The sequence below is a fragment of the Macaca nemestrina genome, chromosome 6, assembly GCF_043159975.1.
Source record: "Macaca nemestrina isolate mMacNem1 chromosome 6, mMacNem.hap1, whole genome shotgun sequence".
Taxonomy (NCBI): domain Eukaryota; kingdom Metazoa; phylum Chordata; class Mammalia; order Primates; family Cercopithecidae; genus Macaca; species Macaca nemestrina.
The window spans coordinates 139,215,813-139,239,619 of NC_092130.1; the positions used below are offsets into that span (position 1 = coordinate 139,215,813).

A 23,807-nucleotide genomic window follows, 5' to 3' on the forward strand; every position below is an offset into this window, starting at 1 on the left:
AAATTAAGACAGATATAGATTGCAAAAAAGGGCCTGAGTTCCTTGGCTCAACTCTCTGTTAGGAGCCCAAACCATTTTGCACCAGAAAAGGTAAAATGATCTGGTAGTAGAGAAGAAAAGTTCCTGGGACCAGAAAGTAAAAATGTAAAGGTTGAGAGGATTATGAAATTATGAAATTTGAGATGCTTAAACAGCCTTTATGTAAACTGGTTGTGACTCCTTTACCTAAATATCTTATGAAAATGGGTAATGTACCTGATTAGGGGATGTTTCCCCTATCTAGTACTATCAAACTAAAGACATGTGAAGCTGTTCTTTAAAAGTATGTTAATTGACACGCTAAATGGGAACTAGTAACCTTATCTGACCCCACAGAACATAGTGTAGAAACTGGAGCTATAGTTGGAACAAATCTTCCACTTAACAGCTCTTTGTGGAACATTTATTGGGGCTTATGGCAAACAAAACAAAACAAACTGATGAGCACTTCCAGTGACAACTGTCAGGCCTCTGAGCCAAAGCTAAGCCATCATATCTCCTGTGACCTGCACGTACACATCCAGATGGCGAGTTCCTGCCTTAAGTGATGACATTCCACCACAAAAGAAGTGAAAATGGCCTATTCCTGCCTTAACTGATGACATTACCTTGTGAAATTCCTTTTCCTGGCTCATCTTGGCTCAAAAACTCCCCCACTGAGCACCTTGTGTCCCCCCACCCTTGCCCGTCAGAGAACAACCCCCTTTGACTGTAATTTTCCTTTACTTACCTAAATCTTACAAAACGGCCCCACCCCTATCTCCCTTTGCTGACTCTCTTTTAAGACTCAGCCCACCTGCACCCAGGTGAAATAAACAGCCTTGTTGCTCACACAAAGCCTGTTTGGTGGTCTCTTCACACGGACATACATGAAATTTGGTGCTGTGACTTGGATATACATTCATATTCCTTTTCTTGGCCTCCTGACCTCACTTTCTACATGGAAGGCCCCTAATTGCATCTCTCTATTTTAGGATTAAAACTAAGTGGGTTTTATCTACCCAAAATACAGCATTATCTTTTTTTTTTTTTTTCCTTTTTTTTTTTTTAAGATCAATCCCCTGTCCTCCTCCTTTTTGCTCTGTGAGAAAGATTCACCCACGACTTCAGGTCCTGAGACCAACCAGCCCAAGGAACATCTCATCAAATTTAAATCTGGTAAGCGGCCTCTTTTTACTCTCTTCTCCAACCTCTCTCACTATCCCTCAACCTCTTTCTCCTTTCAATCTTGGCGCCACACTTCAGTCTCTCCCTTCTCTTAACTTCAATTCCTTTCATTTTCTGCTAGAGACAAAGGAGACACATTTTATCTGTGGACCCAAAACTCCGGTGCCAGTCACGGACTCGGGAAGACAGCCTTCCCTTGGTGTTTAATCATTGCGGGGACGCTTCTCTGATTATTCACCCCTGTTCCATTGGTGTCTGATCTCTGCGGGGATGCCTGCCTTGGTCATTCACCCATGTTCCCTTGGTGGCAAGTCAATTGCAAGGACTCCTGGTTTGGCTGCTCACCCACATCACAGCCCAGGACTGGTCCCCACACCACTTCTCCGTGTCTCTACCCTTCTCTTTAAACTTGCCTCTTTCACTATAGGCAAGCTTCCACCCTCCATTCCTCCCTCTTCTCCATTAGCCTGTGTTCTCAAGAACATAAAACCTCTTCAACTCTCGCTTTACCTAAAATCTAAGTGTCTTATTTTCTTCTGCAACACCACTTGACCCCTAATACAAACTCGACAGTGGTTCCAAGTGGCCAGAAAATGGCACTTTTCTATTTTTCCATCCTAAAAGATGCAGACAATTCTTGTTGTAAAATAGGCAAATAGTCTGAGGTGTTTGATGTCCAGGCATTCTTTTACACATTGTTCCCTCCCTAGTCTCTATTCCCAATGTGACTCGTCCCAAATCCTCCTTCTTTCCCTCCCGCCTGTCCCCTCTGTCCCAACTCCAAGCGTCGCTAAGTCTTTCTAATCTTCCTTTTCTACAGACCCATCTGACCTCTCCCCTTCTCCCCAGGCTGCTCCTCGCCAGGCCCCAGTTTTTCCTCAGCCTCTGCTCCCCCACTCTATAATCTTTCTATCACCTCCTCTCCTCACACCGGGTCTGGTTTACAGTTTCATTCCGTGACTAGACCTCCCCTACCTGCGCAACAATTTCCTCTTAAAAACGTGGCTGGAGCTAAAAGCAGAGTCAAGGTTAATGCTCCTTTTTTCTTTATCCTACCTCTCCCAAATCAGTTAGCATTGAGGCTCTTTTTCATCAAATATAAAAACCCAGCCCAGTTCATGGCCCACATAGCAGCAACCCTTAGATGCTTTACCGCCCTAGACCCAGAGGGGCCAGAAGGCCACCTTATTCTTAATATGCATTTTATCACCCAGTCAGCTCCTGACATTAGAAAAAGCTCCAAAAATTAGATTCCAGCCCTCAAACCCCACAACAGGACTTAATTAACCTCGCCTTCAAGGTGTACAGTAATAGAGTAGAGGCAGCCAAGTAGCAATGTATTTCTGAGTTGCAATTCCTTGCCTCCACCGTGAGACAAACCCCAGCCACATCTCCAGCACACAGGAACTTCCAAATGCCTGAACCACAGCTGCCAGGTGTTCCTCCAGGACTTCCTCCCCCAGGATCTTGCTTCAAGTGCCAGAAATCTGGCCACTGGGCCAAAGAATGCCCGCAGTCCAGGATTCTTCCTAAGCTGTGTCCCATCTGTGAGGGACCCCACTAGAAATTGGACTGTCCAACTGGCCCAAGGTTCTGACTGACTCCTTCCCAGATCTTCTCGGCTTAGTGACTGAAGACTGACACTGCCCGATCACCTTGGAAGCCTCCTAGACCATCACAGATGCTTTAGGCAACTCTTACAGTAGAAGGTAAGTCTGTTCCCTTCTTAATTAATATGGAGGCTACCAACTCCACATCACCTTCTTTTCAAAGGCCTTTTTCCTTTGCCTCCATAACTGTTGTAGGTATTGATGGCCAAGCCTCAAAACCCCTTAAAACTCCCCCACTCTCATGCCAACTTGAACAACATTTCTTTATGCACTCTTTTTTAGTTATCCCCACCTGCCCACTTCCTTTATTAGGCCAAGACATTTTAACCAAATTATCTGCTTCCCTGACTATGCCTGGAGTACAGCCACATCTCATTGCCACCCTTCTTCCCAACCCAAAACCTCCTTTGCCTCTTCCTCTGGTATCCCCCATCTTAACCCACTAGTGTAGGACATCTCTACTCCCTTCCTGGCAACCGATCACATGCCCATTACCATCCCATCAAAACCTAATCACCCTCATCCCGCTCAGTGCCAATATCCCATCCCACAGCATGCTTTAAAAGGATTAAAACCTGTTATCACTTGCCTGTTATGGCATAGGCTTCTAAAACCTATAAACTCTCATTACAATTCCCTCATTTTACCTGTCCAAAAACTGGACAAGTCTTACAGATTAGTTCAGGATCTGCGCCTTATTAACCAAATTGTTTTACATATCCACCCTGTGGTGCCCAACACGTACACTCTTTTGTCCTCAATACCTTCCTCCATAACTCACTATTACATTCTTGATCTTAAAGATGCTTTCTTCACTATTCCCCTACACCCCTCGTCCCAGCCTCTCTTTGCTTTCACCTGGACTGACCCTGACACCCATCAGTCCCAGAGCTTACCTAGGCTGTGCTGCTGCATAGTTTCAGGGACAGCCCCCATTACTTCAGTCAAGCCCAAATTTCTTCCTCATCTGTTACCTATTTTGGCATAATTCTTATAAAACACATGTGCTCTCCCTGCTGATCGTGTCCAGCTAATCTCCCAAACCCCAATCCCTTCTACAAAACAACAACTCTTTTCCTTCCTAGACATAGTTAGTAAGGTCAGAATTCTTACACAAGAGCCAGGACCATGTACTGTTCTGTCCAAACAACTTGACCTTACTCTTTTAGCCTAGCCTTAATGTCTAGGTGCAGCGGCTGCCACTGCCTTAATACTTTTAGAGGCCCTAAAAACCACAAACTATGCTCAACTCACTTTCTACATTTCTCATAACTTCCAAAATCTATTTTCTTCCTCCCGACTGATGCATATACATTCTGCTCCCCGGTTCCTTCAACTATACTCAGTCTTCATTAAGTCTCCCACAATTACCATTGTTCCTGGCCCGGACTTCAATCCAGCCTCCCACATTATTCCTGATACCATACCTGACCCCCATGACTGTATCTCTCTGATCCACCTGACATTCACTCCATTTCCCCATATTCTTTCATGTTCCTCACCCTGAACACACTTGGTTTATTGATGGTAGTTCTACCAGGCCTAATCACCACTCTCCAGCAAAGGCAGGCTATGCCAGAGTATCTTCCACACCTATCATTGACGCTGCTGCTCTGCCACCCTTTTTTACTACAAATGCCCTGCTGCTAAAACTATACAAGCACTCTCCCTCCAGCCCCAGAAACCACTGCAAAAGTGGTGGGCATATGAGATTTTAAGGGCTAGTTTTGAGGAATAGAATTTGTTCAGACCCTGCAAATCAAGGATAGGTATACAAATGCCTAAACAGCTGGTAAAATAAGGAACTTTGCCTTCTGAGCTATTATGTGGCATCTTTTCATCCATCCCAACTATAAACAATTTACTGCTTCCTATAGAATTAAAAGAAAATTGTTACTGAAAGGATATAAAGATACCTCATGGCAAAGTCTCCTGGGTACAATACTCCCAGTAATGTGTTTCATGCAGATATATATATGTATATATATTTATCAAAAAAATTTTATCAGCCATCTTAGGACAAATTACTAAAAGACTGCAAAAAGCATTGTGGCACAACAAAATCCCTAAGTTCCTTAGCTTAAAAGGTTTTACCAATGCTTATGCTTTATTATGCTATGTTTTTATGCTAATTGCTACAAGTCTGTAACTAAACTCGAGATTACAATAGTTCAATGAGTAGAAGTAAAAGATAAGTCAATTTTGTATCCTTGCCTTAGGGTTTTTGTTTGTTGGCTGTTATATTACTTAAAAAAAATTTAAGAGTTAATAAATGCCTGTCCACGTTTATTCCTGTCTAGCCTAGGAACATTTAATCTAGCTATAAGTCTTTTGGCACTAAGTTTCTTGGCCATTGGGGTTCAACTGAGGGGCAGGATGGACCTGGGGCAGGCAACCAGGCCACCCTGGCAATGCTATGGGACAAAATAAAAGTTTGGTGGCCATTGGTGTTGCCTCTGGCAAATATTGGCCAGAAGGGAGAGAATGTAAACCAAAAATAAAATTCTAAGCCATGCAATCATCTGAATGGATCCTTCCTCTCAGCCAAGGGCATTCCAAAGTTAACCTGAAAAAACTAGTTCAGGCCATGATGTGAAGGGAGAGCCATACATGCATCATTATACCCTCTACCCTTTTGAAATTTCTCATAGCACAGACTCTTTAAGTCTGGTAAGAAACATTTACAATTTATTATCTCAGAGGCCTGCTACCTGGAGACATTATCTGCATGATAAAACCTTGGTCTCCACAGCCGCTTATCTTGAAGACCCAGACATTCCTTTCTATTGGTTCAAAGTGTTTAGACAATAACTTAACTCTTTCAACCAAGTGCCAATCAGATCTTTGAATCTACTGATGATCTGGAAAACCCCACTTTTGGTCTTTCTGGACCAAACCAACGTACATCTTTTATGCCTTGATTGATGTCTTATGTCTCTCTAAAATGTATAAAGTCAAGTTGTAGCCTGACCTCTTTGGGCATATGTTCTCAGGATCTCCTAAGCATTGTGTCATGGGCTATTGGACACTCATATTTGGCTCAGAATTATTATCTTCAAATATTTTAGGTTTGACTCCTTTTGTCAACAGATCCTTAACATACTTTATGAAGTCCTACAAAATCTGTACCCTGTCCACCATTACTCATTCTGGATTTTATTTCTTATACCCACCATACTTTTTTTCAATGTCAATACTTTGTATGTATTGTCCTAACTACAGTGTTTCCCACTCTCCCTTCACCTAGGTAATTTCTTCTCATTCTTAAGGTTCTAATTTAAAGACGATTCCTAAAAAATAAGCCTAAAACTTACTTTACACACAAATTGGTTTTACTATAACTTTTCCTTAGTAGAAAAGGAGGGCTAGAAAGAAAAATTATTTTAAAGGAAAACTATAACCTCTGTTATTAGATTGCAGCCTTGACTTTTCTTTTGATTGCAGATTAAATCATGAGTTATTCCTTAGCTATAATAATCCTCTAAAGATGAACCAGGTTACAATTTTTCTTCAGGTTTTTTGTTAGTACCCTAATAGAATAGATCACTTTTTCTGTTCTGACACATACATTCTCTTTTTTAATTGTCAAATTATTAATGTTATTTATCTCTCATAGCTTTACTTCTTCCAAAAAAACCAGAATTGTGGTATTCTGAAGACCAGAGATGATTTGACAAAGCCTTCCTTGATCACCCCTCCTCAACTTGAGTCAGCCTGTCACACAGATTCTTAACACTCTTTATTTCTCATTGACAATACCCTGCATAAGAATGTGTGTATCCTTGTTCGGTCTTCATCTCTTCATAAGACGTAAACTCCTGGAGATCTGGGACCATGTCTGTTGTCTTATTCACAATTGAATACCTAACACTTAGTATAGTGCCACATGAAGGAAAGCATTTAATGGTTAGTCTGTAGCCCAATTAATCTGTAGACTAATGATATAGCATACTTTTATAGACCAATACATGATTGACACATTTAACCATACTGCTATTATTTTTGTTGCTGTTTTAAAAATTGCTGTGATGCATAACCTTGTCCATATATATTTTTGTGCCTGTTCTGGTATCTTCTTAGGTTAAATCTCTTGAAATGAGACTGCTGGGTGGAAGGGAAGGAAAGATGATATAAATAATACTGAGAGCATGTAGCATAGTTATAAGGAGATGATGCAACATTGCATAAGAGAATACTGATTTTCCAGCATCAGATCCATCCTCAGAATTATGTGGATAGAGCTTTATTGTCTTATCTCTAAGATATTCACCACATACTTATGGTACTAGGCTGTGATCTTCAGAGTGGACTGCACACCCTGTAGGAAGTACTCAGGAAAACCCATGGGCACACTGGAAAAAAATATAAAAAGGTCTGTTTATATTGGTTTTTAACTAATCTTTCAAAATTGTGTTTAAAATGTACTGTAGTGTATGTTATTTAATTTATAAAAAATAAACATATACATACTTTACACATATGTATGTATGTGTAGGATACTTCTATATACATTTACACTGACAACACAAACAAAAGTTTTTACATCACTGCTCTAAAACATGCAGAGAATAAAAATAGTGAAGATTCATAATTGTCATAAGATGTTGATATGAAACCAATTTTTCATCCAAGTTTATTATTGAAAACAGGGAATGAAGTCTGAGTGCTGTTAAAATTTGCTTTGCCTTTTTTCCACATCTGGTCATTAAAAGTTCATTACAAATTCTGTGACCCTTGTTATCTTAGTCTGTTTTGGTTACTGTAATAAAATACCATAAACTCAGTAGTTTGCTGTTGTGAACAGCAGCAATTTTATTTCTCACAATTCTAGAGGCCGGGGAGTCCAAGATTAAGGCACCAGCAGACCTGGTGATAAGGACACAGATAGAGGCACTGATCCCATTCATGAGAACTCCACTCCCATGATCTAATCACCTTTCAAAGGCCCCATTTCCTAACACTGCTGCTTTAAGGGTGAGGATTTTAACATGTGAATTTTGGGGAAACATAAACATTCAGACCATAGCACTTCCTTTTCTCCCAGTACTTTCCTGGTTGCATTCTAGTGAATAGCAGTTCAATACTTTTGTACTGATTATGATTTAGGACTAGCCAGTGAAATAATCAGTTTTATAATTTTAACACTCAGGAGGTTTTTCCTAGCCATCAACAAACGACTGCAGAGTAAATATGAGATAGATAGAAAACCCACAGATATAGATCCGGCTAGAGAGTAGCAGTGTTTCAAGTCACAGCTCAAAGCTACTAGTAACTGGCTAATGTTCATTAATGATTTACAAGTGAGGAGGGGTTTCTATATTGTTGATTCTTTGGTTTTCCAACTTACTGGTTTCATTTCACTGAAGGCTACCACCCTCATTCACCTGTAGAGAAGTGCATATTGAAAGATTAACCTGTTATTCCATTTTCTGAATTGGCAGCCAAAGGAAATATTAGTGTGTGATGTGAAACACAGCATCTATTATCCTGAAACATTCCCCTGGGTTCATAGGTTCAGACTAGAGAAGGCAAAAGTTGGCAACCAAATAATATATATGTTATTGTGGTAAGAACACTAAACATGGGATCTACCCTCTTAATATGTTTGTAACTATACAATACAGTATTACTAACTACAGGCAGAGTGCTGTATATAGGTCTCTAGAACTTACTAACCTTCTGTAACAGATATCTGTATAGGAACCCCTGAGTTCCTCCTCCCTATAGCCCCTGGCAACCACCACTCTGCTCTGTTTCTAGGAGTTTTACTAGAACTCCTGGATACCTCATGTTATTGGAATTATACAGTATTTGTTCCTCTGTGACTAGCTTATTTCACTTAGCATAATATCCTCAGTGTTCATCCATGTTGTCACACATGGCAAGATTTTCTTCTGTTTTAAGACTAAACAGTATTCTGTTGTATGTATATACCACATTTTCTTTATCTATTCATCCATTTATCAACATTTAGATTGTTTCCACATATTGACTATTGTGAATAGTGCAATGAACGTTGGTGTGCAAATATCTCTTTCAAGTAACCAAATATACATCTAACATGTATATTTAGAATTCTTATACTAAAACTATACGTCTAGTGCTTTTAAAAGTTAAATAAAAGCTGTACAATAGTTTAAATAAAAGCACCTAAATTCTTGCCCTCATCGTATTGATTTTTTTCCTCACTTTTAGATGGTCTTTTAACTTATTTTGCAAAAATATATAATACATGATTGTAATCATTATATAATACAATTTGAATTCTGACTTTTACACTTATCCTAAACATTTCCACATATAATTTAAAATTTTTACTTTTGAATAGTGGTGTAATAGTTTTTCAAGATGATGCACTATAATGTAATGAATCATTTCTCTGGTTGGATATTTATAAGTGACCCTGACATATTCTGCTGAGCCAGGGTGTCACAATCTCTTGGCAGTATCTTTTTTGAAATCTATTATTGCAGGTATTACTGATTGTCTGGCAACATAAACAGTGGGATCATGTAGCCAAAATATCATACTTGGTTTGGGTTACTTTATTGTGAAAAAGATTTAACCAAATGGAATATTCACGAGAAGGGAAGAAAATAATAATGAGAGAAACAGGGGCCAATTGAAAGAGGGAAGTACAATTTGTATCTCACTATTTGACTATTTACTTCATGTACTTCAATGTCAGGTTATCTGTGGGGAGAAGACAGCTAGAGGTACAGCAGAGCATGAGGCTGGATACAGGAACTGTGTTAGAGAAGAAAGGCCAAGGGATGATGGTGAGCACAAAGTAAGCTGTAAAAGAGAATGCAAATGTAAATAGTTACTACTATCACATTATGATTAGAAAGAAAATATTCAATCTAAAGAGCTGAGCTGAGAGACACAGGTTAAGTTCATGGCTTGTATTAAGGCAGCAAAAAGGGCTACCCAAGTCAAGTCAACACAACTGATATTTGTTGAACTGCTCTATGCTTAAAAGAAATCCTAGGACACTGTGGATACAAAAATGAACAAAACTTGATAAGCTCATAATCCAGGTAACCAAGGGCCCTGAGAGCACAAAGAAAAAGAAAGTAGTTTTTTAAGAGGTGGAATTCGGAGTGTGAACAGTCAAGGTACACAGAGGAGTGACATTTGATCTGAGTCTTGAAAGAGGAGTAGGAGTTTGCTCAGCTGGCACAGGAAAAAAAGGGTTTAGCAAATGTTCCCTGTCAGAAGGTGCTTGGTATGTGCAGGGAGCAGAAAGTAGTCCAATTTAGCTAAAGCCATAATTTTCAAACATATTTAATATGAGTCACCCTTTCAAATAAAACTGTATTTAGAACCCAACATATACAATGCATAAAAGTGGTACTTTACAGTTTAAATGCATTTTATCATTTTAATTATGAAATATTTTCCTGTTATACATGGAAAAAATGAGAATAATAACACTCTTCTGAGAACCTAAAAAATTGCAACCATGGAGTTATATCTGATACTTTGTTTATTTTATTTCTGTTTGGCTGTACAATAATAAGAAATTTCTGATTCACACTGCAGCTTGTCGTAGAATTTCACTATATGCTTCAATTAAAGTAGATTAGAAGCTTGAAAGAAAAGTAGCAGGAAATGTTTACTTCAATAGTCAATAACTAATAATGTCAATTATCTCTTGTTCACATATGTAAAGGTCAGACAAGATGTAGCCAAAATGGAAAATAATCTCTAAAATTATTTATAGTATAATATTATTATGAAGTGTTTTATATGCTCTTTTTGAACAACTACTATGCTGTGATAAGAAATAATTCTAGGCAGTACATGTCTCTGACCAGAGCCTCAAAGTATTATATATTTATACAAATTTAAGTGAGTCAAAATGCAGAGGTCTAAATGATAAAAAGATAAATACAGAGCTACAAACTTCTTTATCAATGACATATTTTATATATCCAAATATAGGAAATTCGATGATGAGGAAACTTTAAGGTTTGTCTCCCAGCTGCATAATTTGGTCTTTTTTTTTTTTTTTTTTTTTTTTTTTTTTTTTTTTTTAAGATGGAATCTCGCTCTATCACCCAGGCTGGACTACTTGGTGCGATCTCAGCTCACTGTAACCTCCATCTCCCAGGCTCAAGTGATTCTCCTGCCTCAGCCTCCAGAGTAGCTTGGAGTACATGTGCCACATGCCATGCTAATTGTTCATTTTTAGTAGAGATGGGGTTTCATCATGTTGGCCAGGCTGGTCTGGAACTCCTGACCTCAGGTGATCTTCCCACCTTTGCTTCCCAAAGTGTTGGGATTACAGGCCTGAGCCACCATGCCCAGAGACAATCTGGTAATTTTTAATACTTTTAAATTGAAGATAGATCAAAATTGAGTGTGCATGCTCCTTCTTTATTAGTGTTGATAGGATAGTAAAAATGTAATCTAAAATTTAATTTCAAAATATCATGTTTGCATAGCCCCTAAAATGCCTCTGCAGAGCCCTTAAGGCCACATGGTTTGTTGAGGCTAGATTAAACAAAATCTTGGCTGTAATTGAATGTTGGACTTCACTTGTAGCCTTTGAGGATTTCTTGAAATATTTTAGAAAAAGATGTGAGAAGTCCAGATCCTGTATTTGAAATGATAATTTAAGTATGTTTAAATTGAGGGAGAATGGAAATTTATTTAGAAAGAAACTGAAATAATTCAGATGAAAGAAACTGAAATTGAGGCCCTGAAATAGCGCAAAAGGAGTGAAACTGGAGAGTTGGGGTAAGATTCAAAGATATCTCAGAAAGAGGGAGGTATAAAGAAATAACAGCTTTTAATAACATATGGTCCGGAGTTTGAATCTTGCCTTGTGTTTTTCAGTTTATGAAAATATAGAAAGCATCTGCTATGGTTTGAATGTGTCCTCCCCAAATTCATATGTTGACATTTAATTGCCAATGTGATAGTATTAAGAGATGGGGCTTTTCAGAGGTGATTAAATCATGAGAGCTCATGAATGGGATTAGTGCCCTTATAAAAGAGGTACAAGGGAACTGTTTGTGCCTTCTGCCCCTTCCATTATGTGAGGACACAGTGAAGGTATCATCTATGAGGAACAGGCTCTCACCAGACCCTTGTTAAAAGAAAAACTTTAGACAAATTAACTTTAGCAGAGTTTATTTGAGCAAAGAACAATTCATGAATCAGGCAGTACTCTAAACCAGTGGAGATTCAGAAAGCCCCACTCAGCAATGTGAGCAGGCAATATTTATAGGCAGAAAGAGGAATTGAGAGTACAGAAACAGCTTGCTTGATTATGGCCCAGCATTTGCCTTATTTAGGCACAATGCAATGAGGCATTTGCCTTATGTGGACATGGTCTTATTAGTTGGTAGTCTGTGATTGGATGAAATCTGGCTGCTGTAATTAGCTGAGACTCAGCTATTTGTTACAAGAATATACTCTTAAGTAAGGTTTATCTAAACACTAACTTAGGTGCAGTTTGCTATGCAGAATTTCAAAGTATGGAAGCAGCTTTAGGCCAAATTTAATTTAATTTAACATTCAATATGCTGGTGCCTTAATCTTGAACTTTCCAGCCTCCAGAACTGTGAGAGATACATTTCTTTTTGTAACTTACCTGGCCTAAGATATTTTGTTGTAGGAGCAACAATGGACTAAGATAGCATCTGGGAAATAATAATGTATAATCTTTTAACACCTGAATAATACAAATACTGATCTAGAGATTACCTTACATCTTGACATTCTGTAAGCCCTGCTTAACTACTGCACCACAGAAGGCCGCATAGCTGAGACTACAGAGCTGAGACTTGAACCCTAGCAACCTAACCACAGAATTCCTGCTCTTTATTATTTTGCTGTCAACACTTGATTCTGAGGTTGTGCAAATTCACTGTGTAAAAATCAAGAAGCACATATAGTTTGAAATAAAAAGCAGATGTGTGGGGGAAAGGAAGACCAGGAGAGATGATCCTCTTCTATGTCATGTTATGAAGTATGAACTTTGGATCTCAAAGGCAGTGGAGAAAATCAATGACAGATTTTAAGCAGAAATAAGATGATCAGTTTTGAATGTATATCACTCTGGTGCATTTTACTCTTTTAGGTTTCCTTAGTACCTTATCATAATTTTCAATTTCATTCCAGGCCTTAAGCATTCTCCAAGTATCTCATGCATTTATTTTACTTTTTTTCTGAGAAAACTACATTAAAAAAAAAAAGAAACAATTTATTTTTTCTTTATTCATTGAACAAATATTAAATACACACTAGTTAATACAAGGGACTCCTTCAAAGGATCTATGCAAATAAGCTTGCAAAATATGCAAATTAATGGGTGATGACTTGCATTATAAAACAATACTTAGATTTACAGATTTATGTGAAGTTTCAGATTTATGTTCTTCAAACCTACTACAGGCAAATTGTTTGAAGGACTGTGTTCTCCATATATTAAAGGACTATTGTCATAAAATGAAGCACGCATGCACTTTTATAAGTGACTCAAATGACCTACTTAAAAACTGCTATTTCTAGTGAAACCAGTTAATCAACATTTGCAAAACAAGTCTTCAGATGCCCCTGATTATCAGCCTGGAGGAGTACACCATCAACTGTGAGAACAGGATGTTCTATCTTGCACTAATGAGAGATGCTAATGCATCATATTTAAGGAGAATTAAAATGAAACTCCTTAAAACAAAGAATTAAACTCTGACACATTACCTGCATTTATCTGATAAAATAGTGCCACACAGTCATGCCTTGCTTAATGACAAAGACACGTTCTGAGAAATGAGATGCTAGGCTATTTTGTCATTGTGCTAATATAGAATATACTGACATAAACTTGGATGGTCTAACCTACTACATACCTAGGCTATATGGTATGGCTTATACTCCTAGGCTACAAACTTGTACAGCATGTTACTGCACAATATTTAGTAGGCAATTGTAACATAATGGTAATTATTTGTGTATTTAAATTTTTCTTTTCTTTTTTTTTTTTTTTTTTTTTGAGACAGGGTCTTGCACTGGTGTGCAAAGGAGCGATCTCGGCTCACTGCAACCTCTGCTTCCCAGGCTCAAGCAATCCTCCTGACTCAGTCCCCACTGCCCACCCCACACCCCACCCCAGTAGCTGGCTATGGGTGCCCTCCACCACACTGGCTACTTTTTGTGTTTGTTTGTTTGTTTTTGTAGAGATGGGGCTTCACCATGTTGCCTGGGTTGGTCTCAAACTCCTGGGCTCAAGCGATCCATTTGCCTTGGCCATCCAAAGTGCTGGGATTACAGGCGTGGGCCACTGCACCTGGCTAAACATTTCTAAACATAAAAAAGCTATAGTAAAATATGTTATTATAATCTTATGGGACCACCATCATATATGCTGTCCATTATTGACCAAAATGTTATGTGGCACATGACTCTGTGTATGTACACCCACACCCACACCCACACATACACATATGTATCATAATATAATACAAAAAAAAAAAAACCCATAATACAAACAAAACAAAACAAAAAAAACTTTCCTCATTGAATGACTGGAATCAGACCTTTTGTTTAAAGGCTTTGAATACAATTTTCCCAGTTTTTAAAAGTGTGGAAGCTAAACTGTAAGATTCCACAAAGAAAAGTTTCCAGAATATAACATATTTGCCAGAAACTGCCTTTCAAAGCAAGTGGGAAATATCCTTACTAGTTTAGAAAAGTTCAGATATTTAAAAGAAGTAAAATTTTGCACATCAATTAAAATTGAAGTGCCTTTGTGTAACTAGAAGGTAATCAGCATATAAGAACTTTTTTGTAATTTGTAATCCAATTTATTCAAGTCGAGGAGACTTACACATTATTTAAAAAGTATAAAATGAAGTCATAGTCATGAAAAATACAGTACAGTGTGTTTTGACCATACAGTAATGAGGCTGATTTTCTCAGAAGACTTAGTCACATAACATGCAACATTTTAAATGTGTCTTCCTCAGCCAAGAGCAACAAAGTGAGACCAGCCAAGAGTCAGTCATATGACCACCGGCAAAGTTGCCAATGCAGTTTTTCCATTTCATGTGCCCTGTGGAAGTGCAAAAGTGGAAAAGTAGACCCAACTGGAATGGGCAAAAGTGGAAAAGTAGACTCAATTGGAATGCTAATTTTTTTTCACATTGCGTAAGTTAAAGGTACAACAGCTGCTATATGCTAAATTATCACTAGTTGTGGGACTTTAGTTACAGTACTTGAATTTCCCCTCACTACAACTTCTTAAAATGTGTTGAAATACCAACCATTACTAAGTTAGTTTCTCCAATGTAATTGAATAGTCTAACTTGGTATTTTAGTCCTTAACAGATTTTGCCTAAAATTATAACATTTACAGGGAAAAAAAGTTCAGAGTTAAAAGAATACCATGCAAGGGCAAATGCTTTTATGGACAAACTTTGAACTGGATCTTCACTGTTCATTACCTTACTGTATTTGCTAAGGAAGCTAAGATCTCATTTAATTTTTGTGTGCTTTGCTTTGGTTCAAAACTAACATCACATTCTCAGAACTTGGTCAGGCCTTAATCAAATAAAATGTTATTGAGCTTCCACTTGGTCTTTCCATTCTGCTAAGTGCAAAGACAGTTCTGGAGAAATCAGTCTTAGCTCATGTCCTCAAGGAGTTGGTCAAAAGACAAAGGTTGCAGAATATGTACGTGCCATGTCAATGAACTGCTACAATGGAATAAACTTAAAATAATGCTAACATTTATTGACTCCTCATAATACGGCCAGAAACTTTGCATGAATTAACTCATAGAAACGTTATGACGTTGTATTATAAGCTATCTTAATTTGCAGATGAGGACACTGAGGCTTAGGGAAGTTATCTAACTTGCCTAAGGTTAAAGCAATATGCTACCTTTATGGTTGCATCTCCTTAGTAAATCTCTGGGTTGCTCGGACTCCAGTGCGAGAAAGAGCCTAAAATTTGCAAACTTGGATGATGGGGAAGAAAAGGTGTGCTAAAGTCAGGTCACAGAGGTTCAGTCTTAATCTTGTTCCTCTGCAAGCCTTGTTGCTCACACCTCTTGACCGACAGCTCGAGGCAGGTCCTCGCAGCAAACTTACTCTACGTAAGCCAAGGCCAGGTTTGGGAAGAAGGGGCTGAGAAATGTTAGAAACGTGAACGCAGTCCAGGCGGGAGAAGAGAAGGGGGTTTCGAGGGGTGCCCCCATGCAGCCCACACACACACGAAGCACTCACTTGGAAAAGCAACAAGCTTGGCGGGAGGTCCTCCCGCGGCCGGAGGGCCCTGAACCCTAGGCCAAAAGACTCATCCACAACCTAGGGGGAGGCGGCCACCAGCGCCCCATCTAAGCTAAAGGGCTGACAGAAGGGCTGCAGCGGCAAGTGCGCGTCAACACACGCCCGGTCTCGCATACGCCCAGACACCTGAGGCTCTGAGAGGAACTTCCCGGCGATCCGCTCAGGCTGCGCAGAGCCTCTTCTCCCCGCCGGGGCCCCGCCCAGCCTCACTTCTTTTAAAAGCAGCAGCCAGCAGCGCGCTAGCGGCGTGCGGCTCGAAAGGCCGGCAGGACGTCAGAGCCGCGCTGTGGAGGCCCCAGCACGCCCCGCTTTCCTTCGCAGTGACTCGGCGGCGCCCAGGACAGCGCGCACCTACACCCAAACGCGCGCTCCACCCGGTAGCCTCCTCCTGCCTCACGGCCCGAAGATGGCGGCTCTCAAACTCCTCTCCTCCGGGCTTCGGCTCTGCGCCTCTGCCTGGGGATCTAGAGGAGCCTGGTACAAGGTAAAGTGCGGGGGAAAAGGAAGGCCACGGGCAGGAAGGACGTGGACCAAACCCTGAGTGGTGCCCGCGTTTTCTGCTCTGCCCCTACCCCCTCTCTCCAGCCTGGGATCTGGCATCCGTGGCGCGGTGCCCTCGTCACGGACACGCGGCGACGCGTTTTTGGCCTCGCCGGCCCCTTGGATGACCGCCTTTGCTTGGTTCTGCAGTCGCTTCCCTGATGGAGCGAGAAGCTCAAGGAAGCGCGCGAAGAGGCTGAGAAGGGGCGGGAGGACTCCTGGCAGCGCTCTCGAGCTCCCTGGCGGTCGCCGGCGTCCCTCCTGGCACCCGCCCTTGGAAAGGGACTCTGAGGGTCTGAACTGGGGGAGGAGGGCGCCAGTGTATGGAGGTGAAGGAGTGAGGCAACAGCGGGTAGGTTTGCGCCCCCGATGTGGGATCTCTGGGCAGAGGAACCCCTAGAGGCCCAGAATCTGAGGCCGGGTTCGCCATGGCTCTGCTCGAGTTCACCGGGGCTGGATGCCGGGTGCGGCGGGTGTGGAATACAGCTCCCATCCTCTCCTCCCCTATTTGGCTCTGCTGCCCAGCAGACTGGAGCGCTCGCCAGAGCGTCCTGCCGGCCAAGCTGGGAAACCATCCGAGGTGTGTCCCTGGCTCGCGTCTGGTCTGCAGGGGCGGACAAACCTTTCTCTCGAGGCCCCTCGTATCCGGGTTAGGGGCTTTCGGTTTTCAGAGCCCTTTGAAATCCTTTTTGTGCCCCACTGCCAACTCTCCACCCAGTGGTATCCGGAGGCATTCCCACCGTGGACTGACTTGTGGTTTTGCCCCATGCACTGTCCTCGCTTGTAAGCCCACCCTTGTCTGAAGCCCTAGGAGCGAATTGCAGGACCGGAGCGCCAGGTCCAGGAGGGTGGCTTTATCCCCGCTGTCTCAATCGCGGGAGCCTCTTCCTTGGTATTCAATAATAGATCTGAGCTTAACAGCGTGCCATGTACACGGTGCTTACTCCTGAAGCGTGCCTGCCAGCCCCCATTGCACTTCTTTCCTGCATCCAATCCCTGACCGCTGAGAACACAGAGGAGCCACTGAGCTCCTTTACTCTTAAATGCCTCTTAGGAAGCATTTTGATAACTGCAGGTAGACTTGGATATATAAAGCATTATTGAAAGGGAACTTGACCTTCAGTGAGCCTGCAGTGGTGCGGAAGCTAGAGCAAACCAGAGCACAGCGATACCCTTGGGCCGAGGTCAAGAACGTTCCTTCTTTTGACAGTTATTTGCCCAACTGTAATTTACTCACTTCGAGTCTTTTCCACTTTGAGTATATCATTAAACCATTTCCGAAGCTCAGCAAACCTCTTCTTAGAGGGAGGAGATGCAAATAAGGGGTTCTGTTGTATCTCATTAAAAGTTCATACAGAGTTCAAACTTACCCCTGTCAGGCTTAATTATCATAGGTCTGACTCCTGCCTCCCGCTGTTCCCCTAGCTTGTGACTCTTAGTGCCCTTATTGTTTAGCACTTTAAATCCTCACCTGCTGCTTCTGTTGAACTGTACCACTTATCTGCTTGTTGAACTTTTCAGATGTGTATATTGTCTCCTCAACCAGATGACAGTTCCCTGATGGCAGAGACCATTTTTATGCCTTACACTCTGTCTCCCTCAACAAATACACTACTCTGCGTAGATGAGATATTCTACACGTGTTTAACATACGGATGAGAGAACCCTGCAGGCAAACAGAAACCTTGAGTTTTTCCACTAAACAGAACTAACAGCTAAAATGAGATAGTTATTTTCTTAAATGTGTACAATTTTTATGATGGGCAAGCCCAGTGTCTCTCAGACCTGAGAGTGCATCAGCATTACCTGGAGGTTTTCTAAAACAGACTGCTGTACCCAGCCCCAGAATTTCTAATTTAGTAGGTCCTGGGTGGGGCCCTAAACTTTGCATTGATAAGTTCCAGATGGTGTTGATGCTCCTGGTCTGGGGACTGACTGCCCCTTTCAGAGTTATCTGGCATGGACTTAGGTGAGAATAGACTATTGGAAGGTATCTTCTTTTCTTCATTATTACTGCAGGGCAGTGGGGAGCATTTAATACTATTTTCACGATAGAAAATTATTAGTGGCAAAAAGATTATAAGAGTACCACTAACACTTTACCCACCGTTCATCCTTGACACTGTCTTTTCCAAAATCTCTTTCCAAGCTCAGACTATCCTGAGCTGCAGTCCTTCTGTTGCAACTGGTGAACTTCACTTGGATGTCATTTGGTGCTTAAAACTCTTTCTGATCCAAAACAAACCAGCCATAAAGTGGCTTTCCCATTCCTTGTTTTGTTCTTCTTTCACTGTGCTTGACAGCACCAGTATCCATCCAGTATATAAGCTGGCAATCCTGGAACCATCTTCTCTTCTCCTTGCTGCACTTCCAGTTGATCACCAAGTGTCATATGTGCCTCTTTCTGAAATGTTCCTCAGTGCTGTCCCTGGCATTCTTTCTCAGCAACTGTTTCTTCCTTATAGCTCCGCAAGTAAATACTATGATTGTGTTTAAAATTTTGTAATTATTTAATGACTACTGTCTTTTCTAGTTTGTAAGTTTCATCCTAGCAGGGACTATGTCTGTGTTTTATTTTTAATATTTATTTTAACTTTGTAGCCCCAGTATTTTGTATAGTTGGTACAAATGGGTGAAGGAAAGAAATAATGAGTTTCCATACCACTTTCTTAATTCAGGCTTCCTTTGAGTTATGACATCTGTTTCAAAAGCTTTGCTGTCCCTTCCTCATTGGACGATCAAGTCACAAATCACCACTAAAGAACTTACTCATGTAATCAAGTACTACCTGTTCCCCAAAAACCTATGGAAATAAAAAAATTAAAAAGAAAAGGAAAAAGAAACTCTGCAGTGTAGTCTTTAAGACTTTTTACAAACTGCCTCAATCTGCTTCTCCAGCCTGATCTTCATGAACCTCTCTCCATAAGACCTGATCCCACGTGTCTGTGAGTACACAGAGCCTTTTCATATCGTTGAACTCTTACTTATGTGGCTCCCTTGTTTGGAATCACCGTCCTGACAAGTATTTAACACCTGGCAAACTCTGGTTTTCTAGTCCACCAGGTAGAATGAATTACTCCTTCATCTGTGCTCCTTTGGAGCACTGAGTACCCCTCCAGCATTGGATAACAATGCACACCACTGCTGTAGAAAATTGCCTAGTGTTGTAACTCCCTGTGAGCTCCTTGAGATTTATTCTTGTTACATGTGCATAATTGGCAGTGTTTAGCTGAAGGTGAACATTCCACCTTTGGTAGACACTGGTTCACTTCTGGACAGCTAAAGTGTTTTCACACACATCACCACCTCTTGGCAGTGATGCCATGCTCTGCAGGTCTGTGAGTGCATTCACTCACATATTACTGCCTTTTCCTTACGACGTGTATCTCTTGACTTCTCTCCATATAACTTCTCCCCACTTTTGTTTCTCAAACTCTGATACTGACTTGGACGATATCAGCTGTTCCTTGTCATTTATTTAACCATAAGGTGACAAAATAAATATCACCTCATGTTAAAATAATCTTAAAGCTAAGACCCGTGTTTTTTTGAAAACTTTCAACAAAGATCACCTGGGTTAATTTGCTACAGTAAGAATTGTGTTTAAAAACATTCTTTGTAAAATCAGTGGCGTGTATATATATGGTAGAGTGAGGTGGTTAAAAATTAAAACTAAACTCCAATAAATGACAAGCTGGTTTTACTGCCCTGGTAGAGAATGAAGAAAAGTTTGCATTTTCCAAAGGAAGCTGGTATCCCCTGAGTGTCTTCTATAGTCCAGGCACAGGGCTTCTGTATATAACATCAGAATATGTTTTATACATATATAACCTTAGAAAGGGAAACTGTGGGCAAGGGGAGGTCTACTGTACATATAAAAACACCATGTATGCCATAAATATATACATTTATTGCCTACATAAATATATATATTTATATACAATTAAAATTAAAACTAAACTCCAATAAATGACAAGTTGATCTTACTGCCCTAGTGGAGAATGAAGAAAAGCTTGCATTTTCCAAAGGAAGCTAGTATCCCCTGGGTATCTTCTATGGTCCTGGCACAGGGTTTCTGTATATAACATCATTTGATCCTTACTACATTCCTAGAAAACAATTATCATCTTTTTGTAAACTTAAAATACCCTCTCCCCTCGTGAAAAAGAGATGCAGTGGTTAAGTAATTTTCCTAGGTTCATGTAACTGTGGCAGAATTGGAATTTGAAGCAAGGGTATTTTTGATCCCAAGAGCATGATCTTTCATGCCATACTATCTCCTAAACTAGATGTTAGGGTTTCTTAGGATAGAATCTGTTGTAGTACAAGTTGACTCTTTAGTAAATAGATATCAAATGTCAACAAATACTGTTAACTGAATATATGAATAATGAAAAAAACAAACTTGAGCACCTGCAAGTTCTTCATTGTCTTGAGCCCCTCTCAGATTACCTGGGAAACATCTTCACTTTATGCTTTTAACTTTTGATTATCTGGCTAAACATACCTTCTCTAAAATACTTTTGAGGTTTTTTTTTTGTTTGTTTTTGTTTTTTTTTCCTCAGGGAGTGTGGCAAGCTCTTTGGTAATTTCTAACTGTAATGAAAACTATCAGATGAAACAAAAGAATAGAATTCTTGATAAGCCTATGGTTATATGCTTTTATTTGTGGGCAGGGGAGAGGTGGTGATGGTTAATGGGTACCAAAAAATAGAATGAATGAGACCTACTGTTTGATAGCACAATAGGGTGAGACTATAGTCAATAACAACTTCATTGTACGTTTAAAAATAACTTCAAGTGTATTTGGATTGTAACTCAAAGGGTAAATGCTTGAGGGAATGGATACCTGAATCTAAAAAGCCTGTATAGGTGTATAGGGGAAATGAGTTTTCTTCCAACTTCCTCTGTATGTGGGATTTGTGTTTCTCAGCATATTGAAATAGTTAGGGTGATCTTACTGCACAGACTGTTGAGCTGTGGATAAACTCTTTAATTTTCTTCCGCTTCTAGCTATAAGGGCCTGACTCTTCACTTCTGGGTGGAGATAATGACAGCGGAGTTATACAGGAAGAAATAGAACACTCACAAAGATTTGTTGTATATCAATAAACGAGAAGTAGAGTATGAGAGGTTTCAAAAAACTTGGAGAGAAGCATACTGCAGTAGAAAGATCCTGAGGTAGAAGGCCATAGAAAATCTTGGATCTGGTCTTGCTTTAACACAGTTTTGGGTAAATTACAAGATCCTTCTAAGCTTCAAAAACTTGACCTGTCATTTTAAGTGTCTCTAGGAGATATCCTCAACTTTATCTTGCGATCCTTCTGTTGGCCTGTTTATTTAGGCTGTCACACTTGTCATTTTCAATATATTAAAAAAATGTATGTTTAAAATAGAAGCAGATGAATACTTGCTACTTGAGGATAGGAAAGAGGGAAAACTCTTTGTGGCTCAAGCCCTTTCTATCTCTGCCTAGACTTACTTCTCAGGGTTTGGGCAGTGTGCTCACTTATTTTTAGAGGAAGAAAAGAATGATAGACATTTATGCTGTCACCTTGACTACTTCAGTTGTGCCTGTCTGGGAGACTGTTAGGCAGTGGATGTGAGCTCACAACTGGCATGTTAAGGTGGCAGTATACCAAGATTCAGATGTTATTCTTTCTTTTTAGGCTGACTGTGTAATGAGAATAAAGGAAAGGTGATATTGTGTATGAATGATTGCTACAGAATCTGCTTTCTTGTTTCCTTTTGTGCATAGTGTGGATGAAGTAGGGGAAAGGGAAATGTTTACAACTGATTGCTCATGAATATTCACTAGGTGACTCATTTGGGACCCAATAGTACACTGGTAAGGCTAGACTTACCTTCCTTGTAGATAATGGTTTGTTCCTTTTATGTAGGCTCCATAAACCTTAAGCCCCGTAGGAGGATGAGTTGTTTTGTAAGGTGTTCTTGTCCCTTTAGGAGGCATTCTTTGACATTTAAGATTGAACCTGGAGCCCAACTCTGTAGGTATATGTTTTGTTCACATTGGCTTTAATTTTTTAGAGAGCAGTGCTCATGTCTTAATACTTAACTATGTTGGAACAAATAGTACAGGACTTGACACATGGTAGGTTTACAGTAAATACTTATTTATTAATGGAAGATTCGGTTACCAGAAACTGATGCTTGATGACACCCTTGCTATGAATTTGAATTCAAGTATATGGACTTTTGCAGGCGGCAAGGCACTCAGGTGCCGAGGCAAGAGATCGAGGGCACAAGCTGTTCTAGTATAATAAAATATATAAAATAAGAATAGTTATTCTAGATATAGATAATAGATATGATTATGTATGAATATCATTTAATCATTAGTTTGTAGCAATTACTCTTTACTCCAATATTATAATAATCCTTGCTCTACAATTATAACTTAGGAAAAGCCAGGCCATACAGAGATAGGAACTGAGGGGACATAGTGAGAAGTGACCAGAAGACAAGAGTGTGAGCCTTCTGTTATGCCCGGACAGGTCCACCAGAGGGCTCCTTGGTCTAGTGGTAACGCCAGCGTCTGGGAAGACACCCGTTGCCAAGTGGACCGTGGTCTAGCAGTAGCGTCAGTGTCAAGGAAAAACACCTGCTACTTAGCAGACCAGGAAAAGGAGACTCCCTTTCTCCGTAGGAGTTCAGAGAAGACTCTACTCCTCCACCTCTTGTGGAGTCAGGCCCACACGCAGTTTTCCAGAGGCCTAACCATCTCCCTGTGATGCTGTGCTTCAATGGTCAGGCTCCTAGTCCGCCTTCATGTTCCATCCTGTACACTGGCCATGCCTTTTAAATAACAGTAGCAAATTAGTGAAAGTACTAAAAATCTCTGATATGCAGAAATAATGGTGTAAGCTTTCTCTCTCTCTCTCCTCTCTTTCTCTCTGCCTCGGCTGCCAGGCAGGGAAGGGCCCCATGTCCAGTGGACACGTGACCCTTGTGACTTTACCTATCATTGGAGATGGCTCTCACTCGTTACCCTGCCACTTTGTCTTCTATCCAATAAATATCAGTGCAGCCTGGCATTCGGGGCCACTACCGGTCTCCGCGTCTTGGTGGTAGTGGTCCCCCAGGCCCAGCTGTCTTTTCTTTTATCTCTTTGTCTTTGTCTTTATTCCTA

The 23,807-nt window shown here is 40.5% G+C and overlaps 1 protein-coding gene and 1 long non-coding RNA gene across 5 annotated transcripts in view; one reads left to right on the forward strand and one right to left on the reverse strand.

Moving 5' to 3' along the window:
• Window positions 1–6,540: 6,540 nt before the first annotated feature.
• LOC112427679 (uncharacterized) lies at window positions 6,541–8,550 on the reverse strand. The gene is made up of 2 exons (XR_003019373.2): window positions 8,493–8,550; window positions 6,541–7,168 (listed from the first exon to the last, which is right to left on the reverse strand). It is a non-coding gene; the product is annotated as an uncharacterized lncRNA (long non-coding RNA).
• Window positions 8,551–16,344: 7,794 nt separating this feature from the next.
• The window catches only part of LOC105487452 (3-oxoacid CoA-transferase 1), a 144,852-nt gene continuing 137,389 nt past the window's right edge, over window positions 16,345–23,807 (forward strand). For 3 of the 4 annotated variants that reach the window (XR_011625050.1, XM_011750902.3, XM_071098981.1), the window contains exon 1: window positions 16,767–17,009. Coding sequence is in view for 3 of the 4 variants with exons in the window: in XM_011750902.3 (XP_011749204.2) it covers window positions 16,782–17,009 (228 nt within the window). In the remaining variant the exon portion in view is untranslated. Of the gene's footprint in view, window positions 16,602–16,766; window positions 17,010–23,807 lie in introns of those variants that run through there. The other variant, XM_011750900.3, reaches the window with a different exon arrangement.